The sequence below is a fragment of the Callorhinchus milii genome, unplaced genomic scaffold, assembly GCF_018977255.1.
Source record: "Callorhinchus milii isolate IMCB2004 unplaced genomic scaffold, IMCB_Cmil_1.0 Scaffold24, whole genome shotgun sequence".
NCBI lineage: Eukaryota > Metazoa > Chordata > Chondrichthyes > Chimaeriformes > Callorhinchidae > Callorhinchus > Callorhinchus milii.
In genome coordinates, this window is record NW_024704765.1 from 3,388,148 (window position 1) to 3,405,382 (window position 17,235).

The 17,235-nt window shown below is 46.1% G+C and overlaps 1 protein-coding gene across 1 annotated transcript; it reads left to right on the plus strand.

The window, feature by feature from the left end:
• Nucleotides 1–4,002: 4,002 nt before the first annotated feature.
• On the plus strand, nucleotides 4,003–12,307 carry LOC103181380 (guanylin-like). The gene is given in 4 exon segments (NM_001292352.1): nucleotides 4,003–4,037; nucleotides 4,997–5,201; nucleotides 7,184–7,370; nucleotides 11,933–12,307. Coding segments are annotated over 3 exon segments (327 nt in total). The 5' UTR covers nucleotides 4,003–4,037; nucleotides 4,997–5,129; the 3' UTR covers nucleotides 12,001–12,307.
• Nucleotides 12,308–17,235: the final 4,928 nt, after the last annotated feature.

Here is a 17,235-nt window from a genome sequence, read left to right on the forward strand (position 1 = left end):
AACGTTAAGGGGAGATTTAATAGATCTATTCAAAATTTTGATGGGATTTGATAGTGTGAACAGGGAGAAACTGTTTCCAGTAGCGGATGGGTCAGTAACCAGAGCGCACAGATTTAAGACAATTGCCAAAAGAACCAGAGGAGAGATGAGGATAATTTTTTTCACACAGTGAGTTTTTTAGATCTGGAGTGCATTGCCTGAAAAGGTGGTGGAAACAGATTCAATAACAACTTTCAAAGGGAATTAGATAAGTACTGGAAAACCAAAAATTGGAAATGAAATGGGAAAAGAGCAGGCGAGTGGGACTGATTGGGTAGTTCTTCCAAAGAGCTGACACGATGGGATGAATGACCTCCATCCGTGCTGCAAGCTTCTATGATTCTATCATAGCTGATTGGCTGAGGTTGTGTTTTTTTGCACTTTATTGAGGAGTCATTAAGTTCGAGTCACTGCCATTTTTGATCCGCACCCTGCGCTCCCTATTCTGCCTCATTTACTCAGCAATGCTGAGCCTGAGAGATTTGGAGACTTGGAGACACCCCAGCCAATGGTATGGAGAGAATTCCTCTCACCTGGAGCAAGCAATAAGTCCCACATGTTAAAGCAGATCATGAGCGGCCAGGTGTGTTTACACTCCCTCAGCCGCCCGTTACTGACATTTAGTTTAGAATGCTATGTGCTGAGGAAGCCAATGTCCAACCTGACGTGACAGGGGGCAAATAAAACAATCTTGCGTCCTGTGTTGTGTAACGACCAGCACAGACTGGTTGGCCCGAATGGCCTGTTTCCGTGCTGTACATTCTTCATAAAACTTTGTAAATCTTTGATATAAAACATAACTAAAGATCGATTTTTTTCTGCACTATCCAGAATATGGAGTCCTGTAACTCAGTGGTTAGAGCGCTCGCCTCGCAAACGAGAGACCTGAGTTTGATTCCCAGGCAGGATGAAACGTTGAGCAAGTTTCCTTAATCCACAGGTCTCTGTTTACCAAGTAGTAAGTTTGCTCACAAAATGTACAGTCAATTCACTTTACAGTCTATTCTGTGAAGCGCTTTGAGACGTCTAGAAAACGTGAAAAGCACAACATCAAATGCAAGGATTATTATATGTATGTGTGTATGTGTAGGTGTCTGTGCTAAATAAAAGCCTTATAGTGTACAACCCTGTTTAATAAAGGTGCCTCCTAACATTATTACTAATAATATTATTCTGCTCCAGAGGAAATAATGGTTATTATGGCTGGCGTTCATGCTCTCGATGGTGTTTATGCAGTTCCCATTGGGAGGGCAATGTGACTGAGGCGGTGGAAGGGGGAGGGAGGGGAAGGGGAAGGGGAATGGGGGCAGATGTGCCAGCCTTTGGTACAACATGTTGCAGCTGTTAACTTTTATTTGGCTTCCTCAGTGTGCTAATACAGGCTGAATGGCTGGTACATTGTTCCTGTGGGTAGCGTGTGCAATCTGCTTCCCAATGCATCTGAACCCGGGCCGACCTGGCTAATGCAGCTCCAATTTGTAAGATTTTATAACGGGATTAAATTGATAAGAAATCTCGTTGGGATTGCCGCTGACCAGCGACACAGATCACATCACATGTCCGCAGTCAGAGTGATGCCGTTTCGTGGGCATCATCTCCTGCTTGCATCACTTAGTATTTCTTATTTAGCAATGTCCTTTATACAAACCCTCCTGGAGTCCAGTAGAGTATTGGTTAGCGCATTCCCCTCGTAAGCGAGAGAACTTGGGCTTGATTCCCAGGCAGGGCGAAACCTCAAGTTACTTTACTCCACACGCCTCTGGTTACCGAGCGGTAAGTAGGAAACTCTGGGACTCTACCCTGCATGAAGGGCACTATATAAATGCAAGTTATTGTTGTTTTTGTTGTTAGCTGTTTGGCAGATCGCTTTCCAGCAGTAATAATCCCTCGCCCCCAAAATAAATCAATATGATAATTTGGTCACTCAATCCACAACTGTGTGTGGGACGCTGCTGTGAGCAATTGGCTGCCGCGTTTCGCCCACAGAATATACAGTCAATTTACTTTATAATAGATTCTGTGAAGCGCTTTGAGACATCTCAACGACATGATAAGGTGCTAAATCAAATGTAAGGATTATAATAATTATTATTGTTGTTATAATAATCCTTGCCTCGAAGATGTGATACAAAGGATACAGAAAAATGCGCTTCACAGAATATATTATACAATGAAACGAGTATGTATTTTGTGGGCAAAATTCAGGAGCAAAGCAGGGTCCCACAAACAGCCGTGGATTGAATGACCAATTTATTATTAGTATTTTTTTAAGGGATTATTACCCCCAGAAAAGCAATCCGCCAATCGATTAACAACCAGGTTCTTACTTACTGCCAGGTAAACAGAGGTGTGTGAAGTAAGGAAAATTGCTTAAGGTTTCGCCCTGCCTGGGAATCGAACCCGGGTTTTCTCACTTGCAAGGTGAATTCTCTAACCACTGAACTACAGGACTTATTATCTAATTGCACTCTCTTTCCTCCTGCCGGAACGGCAATGGCAGCTTGTTAGAGATTGCACTCCAACCCAAGTGTGTCTAATGCCACTGAAACTGTCAGAACTGCCTTTCCATAGCTTTACATCTCCTGACATGCAGAGCATTTGGCTAAAACCGAAAGAACATTGTGATTCCAAGCTCGTAACTGGCTCATTACAAAGTGATGGGAAAGGACTCAGCTGCGGAGAGCAGGTGGGGATGAGCAGTTTCCATGCAGGTGACAGGGACAGTGACCAATGACAGAGGAAATATGGCTCACGATCAGATCTTACTGACGACCTGATCATTCCACAGCCACAAACCTCTCGCCATTAGACTCTCCCAGTCAGGCAGCCAGTCTCTCTCACTCACTCTCTGTCTTTATCACACTCACCTACTTGGTCCCCAATCACTCTCTCCATCATTCATTCACTCCTTCACTCCATGCAATAAAAACAACAAAATGACATTTATAGAGCAGTGCTGTGGAAGTGTTGCATTGTCGGAGGTGCCGTCTTTCGGATGGGACGTTAAACCGAGGTCCCGTCTGCCAGTTCAGGTGGATGTTAAAGATCCCATGGTGCTATTTGAAAAGAGAAGGGAGTTTCTCTCTCCTAGTTTGCCAGCAAATAATCCCCCAAATAAATTTGATCACTCACTCCATGGCTATTTGTGGGAATCTACTGTGCGCAATTAGCTGCTGCGATTCACTCACAAAATACACAGTCAATCCACTTGACAGTATATCCTGTGAAGCGCTTTGAGACGTGTCAATGACATGATAAGGTGCTACAACAAATGCAAATATCATTATTTGCTTTCCTTGCTCAACTCACTCAGTCTCACATGCACTCAAACCTTTCCTACTGGTTTTTGAGCCAGTAATGAGAAGAAACAAATGTTTAAAGATTGCTAAACAGAATTAGAGGGAAGCTTAGAGGCAGTGTATAATGTGGCATTCTCCGTCAAACAGCAGAACTCCTCTAAACCAGAGATTCTTAATTCTATCAAATGGCAATCAGATATTCGAATAGGAAAAAAAATGAAGCAGTCTCTAAAATAATCGGTCTTTAACCGTGCTTTACAACGTTATAAGCCCCCTCCCTCGGTGTCACGTCAGGTGGGACATTGGCTTCCTCAGCACAGAACATTCTAAACTAAATATCAGCAACGGGCGGCTGAGGGAGTGTAAACACACCTGGCCGCTCATGATCTGCTTTAACATGTGGGACTTATTGCTTGCTCCAGGTGAGAGGAATTCTCTCCATACCGTTGGCTGGGGTGTCTCCAAGTCTCTGCCCCCTCAGGCTCAGCATTGCTGAGTAAATGAGGCAGAACAGGGAGCGCAGGGTGCGGATCAATGGCAGTGACTCGACCTTAATGACTCCTCAATAAAGTGCAAGAAAAGCACAACCTCAGCCAATCAGCCGTGATGTTATATCCCGACCTCTCCTTGTGCCCCCCCCAGGGCTGCGTGTGATCATCAAGGCCTTTTCTCTTTCTGAGAGTTGAAAGAAATGGGGCAGTAAGTCATTCCCCTTCTCTCTGAATTCTCTCCCCTTCATCACCTAAATGGCACCTCGGCCCAGTTAGAGAGCGACATAAATCCCCCCCAACCCTGGGTGCCAGGGAGAAGCCTTGCTCCTCAGGTATTGGGGCTTGAAGCTGCAGCCATCACAAACCAGTGCAATAGTTTCCAGTTAGCAATCACCAGGTCCTGAGTCTCCCTTCATTGTGGCCAACTATTGAAGGATGAGAATTTTTTTTCTCAAACGTGTTTCTGAGAACCATGGAATGTTCTACCATCACAATTTGGATGAGACGTTATAAACCCCCTGTTCGATGTTAAAGATCCTGTCACATTATCTGGAAAGGAAAAGGAGCTACTCCTGGTATCCTGCAAACAATCCCCCAAGAAAATTGGTCATTCACTTAATCTCTGATAGAATCATAGTCTGACATAGCCCAGAAGAAGGCCATTTGGCCCATTGTGTCCGTGCCAGCTCTTTGAGAAGAGCTATACAATTCAATCCCACTCCCCCGCTATAGAATCACTATGTTTCTTGGACATCACTGTGTGCAAATTGGGTGCTGTGTTTGCCTACAAAACACACAGTCACTACACTTCACAGTACATAGTCGTTACACTTGGTGAAGAGCATTACGATGTTCGCCCAATGTGAAATCAGATGTGAGGATTGTTTGTGTTTGTAAGTTTGAATGTAAGTTAATTTACACATTTGTGCTGCACTTTGGATGATGATGGAGTGACTTTGCCAAGAGAGAAAAGTTTAGGAATAATGTGATTTCACATTCAGTTCCGAGTGGGGGACACAGGTGCCGTTCTTGTTCTCTTGTTCTGCGCCTACAGTTACTTATTTACACCTGGACCGAGGACCTCTGTCATCTATTAATGCCGACACATTATGAGACATCTCAAGGTGCTGAGGCTGTTTCTGTTTGTAATTGATGAATTAATCATAGGAGTTACATCAGATTTACTTAACTCCCCGTGGACCAGGAGTATAAAGGACCCTGGAGTCTGACAGACTGCACCGAATTCCTGAATCAACTCATCTGAGAGAACTTCAACCTGAGCTCAAGACCATCATCCAACATGAAATTCCTCCTCGCCAGTGTTCTGCTCATCAGTTGCTTGTCGAGTATCTCTGAAAGTGCAGTTGTCCGGGTAAGATTTACTCTTCAATCCTCTTGGTTCAATTTGATGTCTCAAACATCAGATTTGAGTCTTGCTCCCCCCTACCCTGCGACCTCCTAACCCTCTACCATCCTGTTCGTTCCTTCCGCTCAGTGGGCTCCGGCCTGCTTCGCGTTCCCCGCCTTGCTCACCCCACTATTGACGGGCAGGCCTTCCGCCACTGTGCCCCTACCCTCTGGAACTCCATCCCTCAGTCCCTCCGTCTCGCCCCCTCCCTTGCCACCTTCAAGACCCAACTCAAGACCCTCGTCTTCGACCGTGCTTTCAATCTCTCTGCTTTTCCCCACTGCCCTCCCCCACCCCGACCCTGATCCATGAACGATGGTGGCTATTTTGGTTTATATCACAATGTCAATTATGAATGAAAGAAAGGATTTAAATTTCATGGCAAAATGTCTCAACAGGGTTTCACAGTTGTCATTTATCTCAAATAGTTTCTCTGGAGTACAGATATTGACGGGAGACAGTGCATTGGGCTATGTCCAGGTGTCTCTACGCTCCACATTCACATCTGAGCTTGTTGCTTAGCTTCCTCCTGGTGAGATTATTATGCCTCCACAGCCCTCACCCGGTTTAGAGGATATCAGTGTTTGTGTTGGAGGTCAGAGCCTGGAGGGAGTTATTCTGAAGGAATCAAGTTCTCCAAGATCATCAGAATTACCCTCCATAGCCTTCCACAGTGGTATTTTGGGGACAAGGATTTTCAGAGGCAAAACTCTTTGGACTTCAACGTCTTGGGTGATGGGCACCCAACGCTTTCTTCCACCTCCGACGGATCGCCCATCTCCGCCAATACCTCTCCCCAAAAGCCGCTGAAACCCTGGTCCATGACTTTTTCACCTCTCGGCTGGACTACTCTAACGCCCTCCTCGCCAGTCTCCCATCCACTACCATCCATAAAATCCAAATCATTCAAAACTCTGCCGCCCGCATTCTCACCTAACTGCGCTCCCCGATCCCCCCAGTCCTGGCCAGAGTGCACTGGCGGCCTATCCCAGAGAGGATCGATTTCAAGATTCTCACCCTTGTATTCAAGTCCCTGCACCCCCCGACCTCTCTGATCTCCTCTCTCCTCAAAACAGTACCCATTGCCTTTGTTCCTCCGGGTCTGGCCTCCTCCTCATCCCCCGAATCCTCTGCTCCACCCTCGGCGGCCGTGCCTTCAGCCATTATGCCCCGAGGCTCTGGAACTGCCTTCCTCACCCCCTTCGCCTCGTTCCCTCCCTTCTCATTTTCACGTCTCTGCTGAAGACCTTTCTTTTCGACCGCACCTTTGGTCACCTTCCTCCCCCTCCCCTGGCTCCTCCCCCTCCCCCTGGCTCCTCCCCCTCCCATGGCTCCTCCCCCTCCCCCTGGCTCCTCCCCCTCCCCCTGGCTCGGCCCCGGGATCCGTTACTGTAAAGTGCTCTGAGACACTGTCCGGCATGGAGGGCGCTATATAAATCCAAGTTGTTGTTGTTGTGTCTAAGATCATTTATATTTATGTATCCATGATCTGATAAATTGACAGAACAGGCTTGATGGGCTGAATGGCCTGTTTCCTGTGTTGTTTACCAACCTGTCCGCTCCCTCCGCTCGGCGGGCACTGGCCCGCTCCACGTCCCCCGCCCTGCCTGCTCCACCATTGTGGGTCGGACCTTCAGCCTCTCTGCCCTCACCCTCTGGAACTCCATCCCGGAGCCCATCCTCCACATCCCCTCCTTTGCCTCCCTAGAGGCCGACCTCAAGACCTTGCTCTTTGACCATGCCTTCGATCATCTTCCCTCTATTAGCCCCCTTGCCCTCCAACCCTTTTGATTCCATCCCCCAACTCGGCTGCAATCTCTTCACCATCCAGCACCTTGGGACAACCTCCTGACCCTGTAGACTCTGTAAAAATGCAAGTTGTTGTTGTTCGTTATTGTTCTTATTGCCCTGTGACTAAACATTTAATTGATTGCTCTCCCTGTAAGATTGGGGCAAACGAGTTCTCGTTGGAGGAGGTAACACAGCTAAAGGACCTGATGGACGAGGAAACCATTAAAATGCCCTGCTATTCCTTTGTTGGAACCTCTACACTGTGTAACAACCCAGCTCTCCCTGAGAAGTTCAAACCCCTCTGCAGCAAGGGAGATGCTCCTCAGATATTTTGCACACTGGGTAAGGATGTCAACCATTCTGATCGCACCCACCTCAACAACAACAATAATAATAATCCTGGCATTTGATACGGCGCCTTATCACGTCTTCAAGATAATAATAATAATAATAATCCTTGCATTTGATATAGTGCTTTTCACATCTTCTCGACGTCTCAAAGCGCTTCACAGAATATACTGTAAAGTGAATTGACTGTATATTTGTGGGCAGAACGTGGCAGCCATTTGCGCACTTACATTTAATATTAAATATTATGTTAAATATAATACGCACCTTTGGTCAACCTTCTACGCTCCCTCCACCACTCCTGATCCCTACTCTGAGATCAAGTGCACATACTTCACTGTCCAGCACTAGTCATCCTTGACTGTCAATCCGTGGCTGTTAATCATGGACAACCTTCCCCCCACCCCCATACACACACCCATGGTGGAAAAATTTAATCTCCTAACCCCTCCTTTATGTTTTGCTGACTTTCTCAAAGTGACGTCCTGTCCAGTGGAAATAGTTTCTCCCAATTTACCCTAAGAATTCCAGAGAAATCAATCTTACCACCTCTCAACTTTCTATGTTCTAGTAAAGCAGCCGCAGTTTCTCTTGTGTAGCACTCAGATAGCCAGCAATGTAGTCAGGGAATATCCCAGGAGACCAGACCACTTGCTAACCGCACTGGCAGAAACCATTACCCCTGGAAAGTGATCCGCCAATCGACTAACAACCGGGTTTCTACTTACTGCCGGTAAACAGAGACATGTGGAGTAAGGAAACTTACCTAAGGTCTCGCTCGCCCCGACCAGGAATTGACACATTCCTTTTGCTTGCAAGTGCTCTATCCTCTAAGCTACTGGACTCGCCTGATACCATTCTAGTGAATCTCCTATTTCCCCTTTTCATTCTTCCTGGCACTATTGATCCAACTGGCCCCTGGCCAATGGTTCACACAGGTCCAGATTGATTTCAGTCCTATAGCTCAATGGTTAGAGCACTCAACAGCAACAACAACAACAAGATTCCATTTATAGAGCGCCTTTCACGTCGGGAGGATGTCCCAAGGCGCTGGACAGTTGGGTCAGGACCTGGGCATTGGGGGGGAAATGGTCAGGGTGAGGGGAGGGAAGGGAGGGAGCGAGGAGGGGGTAGAGAGTCGAGAGGGGAGCTGAAGGTACGGTCAAAGAGAAAGGGTTTGAGACCGGCCTTGAAGGAGGAAAGGGAGGAAGCGGTGAAGGCACTGGGGGATAGAGTTCCAGAGCCTCGGGGCTGAGAGGCTGAAGGCCACCGATGGTAGGGCGGTTGGGGCGGGGGATGTGGAGCAGACCAGAGCCAGAGGAACGGAGGGTACGGGCAGGTAAGTAGGGGGATAGTAGGTCAGAGAGGTAGGAGGGAGCGAGGCCGTGAATGGCCTTGTAGATGAGGATCTTGAATTCGCCTCACCTTACAAGAAAGAGGTCCTGGGTTCGATTCCCAGGCAGGCAGAAATGTTGGACAAGTTTCTTTACTCCACAAGCAACCTAGTTGTTAGTCGATTGCTTTTCCGGGGGTAATAATCCCTTTTAAAAATGTGGTCTCTCAATCCACTACTGTTTGTGGGACGCTGCTGTGCGCAATTGGCTGCTACGTTTCGCCCACAAAATATGCAGTATATTCTGCGAAGCTCTTTGAGACGTCTCGAAGACGTAATAAGGCTTCATATCAAATACAAGGATTATTATTTTTTATAGAATCAGACTGAGATCAATTACTACAGTATCCGCTGGGTCATATCTCCCACTTGATTCTCATATACTGAGAATTATTTCAGCTTTGATCCATTCCTCAAAACGTCTTTGCTCCTCCAGATGCCCCAACATCTTTTTTTCTGTCGAACAAAAGTTCAAAATTTAATACAATAAACTTAGATGCACAAATGTTGTACAGAGCATTCGCCACTGGGTGGCACTTTTCTACCCGCTCCCCCCTCCTCAAAAGCATTTCACAGAATGTATTGTAAAGTGGAGTGACTGTGTATGGTTTGCTAACAGAGTATTTACCATATGGCTAGGTTGTATTTTACCCAGGACGGAAGCAATAATCAGCGACTTACACCCATTATTTGAGGAAATATTTTATGTCACTCTTTTAAATGTTATTTTTGGGCCACTTTGCAGTAGTACTTGACACATCGACTTTTTAAAGAATGTAGTTTTCATTCATCCTCATTATAAAATCGATTGTGTTTTTATTTGGGAAGTTGCCGTTCAACAGCTTTTGAATTTAGCTTAATTGTGTTTAGACTTTTTTCCCCTCTGTGACAATTTGTTTTCTTTGATAAAATCGCTCGTTATTTCCAGCTTTATAAATAAGGAGCAGATTTATTTTCCCAGCCCTGAATGAGAGAGGAAAGAGTCAAAAAAAAAGTTCAATATGATTTATGTTGTTATGTTATGTTGTTAGTTTCCTTACTCCACACAGAGCCTAATAATAATCCCTCCAAAACCAAAAATAATAATAAATTGGTCATTTTCAATCCATGACTGTTTGTGGGACATTGCTGTGCGCAATCGGCTGCCGCGTTCGCCCACAAATATACAGTCAATTCACTTTACAGTATATTCTGTGAAGCGCTTTGGGACGTCGAGAAGACGTGAAAAGCGCTATATCAAATGCAAGGATTATTATTATTATTATTAATGTACATTTGTTGCAGGATGAGTGTGTTAGACACTAATGTGTGTCTGTGTTACTGTGTCTCTGTGTAACTGTGTGTGCCTATAACTGTGTGTGTGTGTAACTGTCTGTAACTATGTCTGTCTGTAACTATGTCTGTCTGTAACTGTCTGTAACTGTGTGTTTGTGTATCTGTGTATCTGTGTAACTGTGTGTGTAGCTGTGTATTTGTGTGTGTCTGTGTAACTGTGTCTGCATGTAATTGTGTGTCTGTCTACAATAACAACAGAATTACATGTGTATAGCTATATGTGCCTGTGTGTCTGTGTACCTGCATCTGTGTATGTCTGTCTATATGTGTGTATCTGTGTGTGTGTGTGTGTGTAACCGTACATCTGTCTATATCTGTGTGTAACTGCCTGTGTGTGTATATATATCCATTTGCAGTGTGAGTACATGTTTGTCTGCCTATGTGTGTCTACCTATGTGTGTCAGTGTACGAGTGTGTGTCTGCAACAATGTGTGTGTGTGCATCTGTGCATATTTGAATGTCTGTAGGTCTGTGTGGTCTCTCTAAGTCTATCTGTATATCGATATGTCTATGTTTATATCTATGTATACGTGTTTGTGAGTGGCATCTGTGCGAGTGTGTCTTTGACACCGTTGACCACTGCATCCTCCTCCACCGCCACTCCTCCCACCTCAACCTTCATGGTTCTGTCCTTGACTGGTTCAGATCGTACCTCTCACACCGCCTCCACTTCATCTCCCCAAATGGCTTCTCCTATAGCCTCCGCATCGTCTCCTGCAGTGTTCCTCAGGGCTCTGTCTTTCATCCCCTCCTCTTCAACTTGTACATGTTCCTGCTTGGTGATATCATCTGCAGACATGGGGTTAACGGATGACACCCAACTCTATCTCTCTGCATCCACCCTTGACTCCAGGACCCACTGCTGTCCTGACAGAATGTCTGTCAGACATCAAGTCCTGGATGAGAGCTAACTTTCTACAGTTGAATGTCAACAAGACCGAGGCTCTCCTGATTGGCTCCGGTCAGCGCCTCCTCACCTCAGGCGCTGACAGCATCACCATCCGTGGTTGCACACTCCACCTTGCTAAGCCAGTCCGCAACCTTGGGGTCTTCTTTAGATCCTCAACTGTCATTTCTACCCACATCCATGCCATGATCCGCTCTGCCTTCCCCACTTCCTGAATATCACCCGGGTCTGCCATTGCCTCATCCGTCAGGCCACCGAGACCCTCATACAATGATTTATCACATTAGGCTCGACTACACCAACTCTCTGCTTGTCGGCCACCCCAACATTTCCCTCCATAAGCCGCAGATCATCCAGAAATCTGCATCTCATGTCCTTTCCCACACCAGGCTCCATGACCCCATCACTCCCATCCTCCCTCAGCTCCACTGACTCCCCATTCCCCAGAGGATAGAGTTCAAAATCCTCGTCCTTGCCTTCAAGGCCCTCCATGGCCTCATCCCCTTCCTACCTCTTCGACCTGCTAACTCCACATCAACCTGTCCCCTCCCTGCACTCAGTGAAGCTCCGGCCTGCTCCATATCACCTGTCCGGCCCATCCCACCATCAGCATTCGGCCATTCAGCCTCTCTACCCCAAACTTTGGAATTCCATACCCCGGTCCCTTTCACTCGCTCCCTCCCTTCAAAGCACGTCTCAAGGCCCTCTTCTTCGACCGTGCTTTCGGTCACCCTCCTACTTGTCTTGCTCTATACCCTTCCCCCCAACCAACCCAATCCCAACCCCCAGCTCTGGTACAAATCCCTGACTGTTCAGCACCTTGGGATGTCCTCCGGACGTAAAAGGCGCTTTACAATTGTAATTTGTTGTTGTCTGTTTCACTGCAATCCGATTTGACTGATTTTCAATCTCTTTTTCCAGGTCAGATAGCTGCCTACCCATACGCCTGTGAAATCTGTTCCTATTCAGCGTGTGCTGGCTGTTTCTAAGCCCGTGAAATCCAACCAAACCGGTGGCTCCAGCACCATTTCCACTGTTTCTGTCATTAATCTTCGAAAATCCAATGAAACAAAATTCTGAGTATCTAGTCTTTAAGTTCTTAATGTGCCAGTAAGATTGATAATTAAAAAGGTCACTTTTTGTGTTTTAATTCTTGGACCTATATATAAATCAGAAAAGTCCATTCTTGATTTAGCCCCATAGTCAATACAATCTTCAGAAAATGTTGTAATGTGAATGTAAGCTCCGGTGATCTCTCTCAATGCAAACAAAGAAATAAAGCTTCACTTTGCTCCCAATGTGGCTGATGGTGAGTGTCAGTGTGGTGCGGTGGTTACAGTCGCTCAGGGCTATTTACTTACAATTGTATGACAGGAATAATGTCAATGAGCATCTCAAGGTTTCATGATGTCGAGTGCCGCGGTAGCACCTGTTGCAGCCCCCGCATTGCCTGGCGTGTCAACAGCAATAACATCAAATTACATTTATAAAGCGCCTTTCACATCAGGGGGGGACATCCCAAGGTGCTGAACAGTTGGGGATAAGAACCCAAGAGTGGGGGACAGGTTTGGGGTGAGGGAGGGCAGAGGGGGTAGGAGGGCAGCTGAAGCCACGGTCAAAAAGGAGGGTCTTGAAGGAGGCAAGAGAGGGAGTGAGGTGAAGGGATTGTGGGATGGAATTCCAGAGGGTGGGGGCAGAGAGGCTGAAAGCCCGGCTGTCGATGGTAGGGTGGGTCAGGAGGGAGACCTGGAGCAGGCTGGAGCCCGCTGAACATAAGGAGTACCAAGTTGATAGGGGGTCAGCAGATCAGAGATGTAGGAGGGGGCCAGGCCGTGGAGGGCCTTGAAAGTCAGGACAAGGATTTTGAGGTCTATCCTCTGAGGGATGGGGAGCCATGGAGTCGGGCGAGGGTGGGGGTGATGGGGTTCTGGATAATCTGCAGCTTGTGGAGGGAAGAGCTGGGGAGGCCGAGAAGGAGGGAGTTTCTGTAGTCGAGCCTTGAGGTGACGAATGCATGTATCAGAGTTTTGGGGGCGGGGGTGAGACAGTAACATAGTCGGGCAATTTCGCAAAGGTGCGGTTGATAGCACAGATATGGGGGATAATAATAACAATAATAATAATCCTTACATTTTAATATAGGGCTTTTCACGTCTTCTAGATGTCTCAAAGCGCTTCACAGGATATGCTGTAAAGTGAATTGGTTGTATATTTTATAGGCGAAACCCGGCAGCCAGTTGCATACAGCAGTCGTGGATTGAATGACCAAATTGTTATATATATATTTTTGAAGGGATTATTACCCCAGGAAAAATAATACGCCAGTCAACTAACACTTAGTTTCCCCCTTACTGCTGGGTAAACAGAGGCGTGTGGAGTAAGGAAACTTGTCCATCAACTCAGGTCCTCTCACTTGCGAAGTGAGTGAACTAACCACTGAGCTACAGGATCCCACAGGTGATTTAACGCCTGATCCAGGGGACAACCCAGGGCACCGTCAAAGGCACTGCCCCGGAACACCCGTGAGCTCAAGTCTCGACATGGGAGTTGAACCCACAATTTTCTAACCCAAAGGCGAGAGCACAACTACCAACTGAGCCAAGCTGGGCTAACCTTCCAAAGCAAATGTATGTGCTTCGGTCTTGAGAATTTAGTTACCGTGTTGTAGCCCTTCTGAATTTTGAAGACCTCCATCAGGTTCCAGATTTCCACTCAATGCCACCCTGGCTTCACAAACATATGTTGACGGCCAACATGAGGGAAAATAAACTCCCGGTGGCCATGGGTTCAAGACAGATCTCTGTGGGTCTCTGTGATTGGCAATACTCTGCCCAGAGCTCAGCTCCTGACTCTGCCTGGAATGACTGACCTGTTTGAGGTTCCTTTATGATTTATGTCGAGTGAGGACGAGCAGAGCCAAAACAAATCGGGACCAAGTCCAGGCCAGGAACTGACAACTTCAGACCTTTTATCAGCCAAGTTAATAGATTCGTAGGCTGTTGCAGACCAGAAACCTGTCAGTTTGCCCATCACTTCTTTGCTCGCACACATGCACACACACATAGACACGCACTCACACACACACGCTCACACACACGCGCTCACACACATGCGCACACACACAATACTAATCAATTTTCCTCTTTTTCAAGCATCTATTTTTCAAGCATCTATTTTTCAAGCACCAATTCCTTCTAAATTAAAAATAGATGATGGATTGTGATTGAGCGGTGTATGTAGAGAATATCCACGCTTCCACCGCCCTCTGTGCAAGGATAATTTTTTTTTCCAATTCTTTTCATTTCTTTTGTGACTTTCTTAACTTTAGCTCATTGCCAATTCAACACCAGGGAACATCCCATTAAGGGAGAGTCTCAAAGGGACTTTCACATAAAGGGACGTCTTGAAGCAACAACAACCACAACAACAAGATTACATTTGTATAGCGCCTTTCACGTTGGGAGGACGTTCCAAGGCACTGAACAGAGTACAGCAGTTCAGACCCGAGCTGGAATGAGAAAGCACTTCACTGAGTGGACCTGCCTATTTACCTAATCATTAATCTTCGTAATCACAAAACTTGCTCAAAAGCTTTTAACCTCAGCTCCAGTAAGAAGTAACTAGATCAAAAGACGGACTGATCCAGGCTGAGCCACCCCAGCTTGATGTGAACAAATGAGGCCTGAAATTCCAACGAGACACAACAGGACTGAAGCCTCTGCCATTGGGTCCAGCATTACTCCTTACTTGTCGGTCTCCTCAACTCCTCCCTCCATAGGTTGCAGACCATCCAGACCTCTGCAGCCCGTGTCCTCTCCCGCACCAGGCTCCACGATCCTATTTATTGATCCTTAATACACACGCCTCTGTTTACCTAGCAGTAAATCAGAACCCGCTTGTTAGTCGATTGATGGATTGCTTTCTGGGGGTAATAATCCCTTCAAAATAATAAGAATATAGTAATAATAATAACTTAGTCACTCAATCCACAACTGTTTGTGGGACGCTGCTGTGCGCAATTGGCTGCCGCATTTTGCCCACAAAATATAGTCAATTCACTTTACAGTGTATTCTGTGAAGCGCTTTGAGACGTCCCAAAGACGTGAAATGCAAAGTTTATTATTATTAAAATTTGAGCTGGTGCTGAAAGCAGAACTGGTGGGAAATTCTTAAATTCGTAAGTACCTTAATTTGAGAAATGTTCTTCTATTATTAAAAAGAAACTGGCTTCCAGATCGAGACCGAATTTAAGATTATTCCTCACAATTGTGAGCAACCTGAAATTGTTGGACAAAATCGGACTTACAGGCTAATGGACGAGGGGAAATTTAATGCTTATAGAATCATAGAATTATACATCACAGAAGTAGACTATTAGACCCATCGCACCCATGTCTGTCCAAATTAATCCCACTCCCCATAGCCCTGCAAATTTGTCTTCCCCAAATATCTATCCATTTCTATCTTGAGACTTGTTATCGAATCGGCTTCCCCCACTCTATCAGGCAATGTATTCCAGATCCCAACAACTCGCTGTGTGAAAACATTTCTCCTCACTTCCCCTCTGTTTCTTTTGGCAACTATTTTAAATCAGTGTCCTCGGGTTACCGACCCTCCCGCCAGTGGGAATAGTTTCTCCTTGTTCGCCCTATCGAATCCCCTCATAATTTTGAAAACTTCTATTAAGTCTCCTCTTAACATTCTCTGCTCCAAAGGAGAATAATCCCAACTTCTCTACCTTTCCTGATAACTGAAGGCCCTCATTCCTGGTGCCATCCTGTTCAATCTCCTTTGCACCCTCTCCAATGCCTTGACATCCGTCCTAAAGTGCGGTGCCCAGAACTGAACACAGTCTCGAGCTGAGGCCTCACCAGTGTTTTATAAAGATTCATCATAACTTCCTGACTTTTGTATTCTATGCCCCTATTTATAAAGCCTCGTTTCCTGTATGCTTTTTTTTAAATAGCTTGATCTACCCGCTGCTACCTTCAAAAATTTGTTCATGTTCAGGATATGTTCATTATAATAATAATATTAATAATCTTTCCATTTGATATATCATGTCATTGAGACGTCTCAAAGTGCTTTACAGAATAAACTGTAAAGTGATTGGACTGTGTATTTTGTGGGCGAAACGAGGCAGACAATTGCACACACCAGTGCCGAGGGGGAATAAATACAGTGTCCCACACCTGGGGTCGCCACCTCTGAGAAGCAAAAAAAATAGCCCTGACGTCCCAGGCTGGGCCCCAAGGAACCATGTTGTTAAAATCATCAGCATCAATAGTGACAAGGGCCGTGGATGTCCATCTTGGTAAAGGTTAATAAACACATTTCATGGTGAGGGAATGAGGGAAGTGGTGGCCATCTTGGTAAATCCATGACCTGCAATGGTGTTAGTGTTGCGAACGGAGGGGCACCCATGTTGGTAAAAGCAGTAGGGGCATTGCATGGTGGGGGGGGCGAGTGGGACATACTGGTATGACCACATTTAAAACCTTACCCACATCGGAACTACGGTCTGGGGTCTTATTTATGAAATCGCACAGCAGTACATTGCCGGTAGCTTACTAGCCAGCTGTTAAAAAAAAGGTTTGGCACACCCTCAGGACAAGCTTATGTCCTCAATGTAACTATTCATTCTCAATGGCAGCCCAACTAACCCCGAGGAAAGGAGACGACCACATAGGAACAGAAAATAAACACTCAGGAAGGTCTCAAACTGTCTAGTTTCCATTTTCGCACCAAAATAAAGTCCTGGACTTCAGAGGAGAGGTTACTATATATAAACTCCCAACTCTGCAGGGAGTGCACAGTTGGAATAATGAAGGGCGTGGGTAAGACCAGGGGAATGAGAAAGGATAATTTTAGCACAGTCCACGGTCTCATTTGTGGTTTACCTAACTGAATTCCTGAAACACTTTTATGCCCCAATTTAGACCCCTGACTGTGCAGAAATGCTCCCATTCTCCTTTCTCCTATCATTCACCCTCTAAAGGACTTTGTGAAGTTTCCAGCTTTAGATAACGTGGACAAAGAGGCTGAAAGTTCGCCCAGAGATGGTGAGGTGTTAAGCAGGCCTCAGTTAGCAGAGTGTGTGTGTGGTGGTGGCTGGGGAGGACCACAGGGAATGACAGAGGTAGAGTGGAATCAGTAAAATAACAACAAACAACAACAAATTACATTTACAAAGCGCCTTTCATAGCAGGAGGACAGCCCAATGC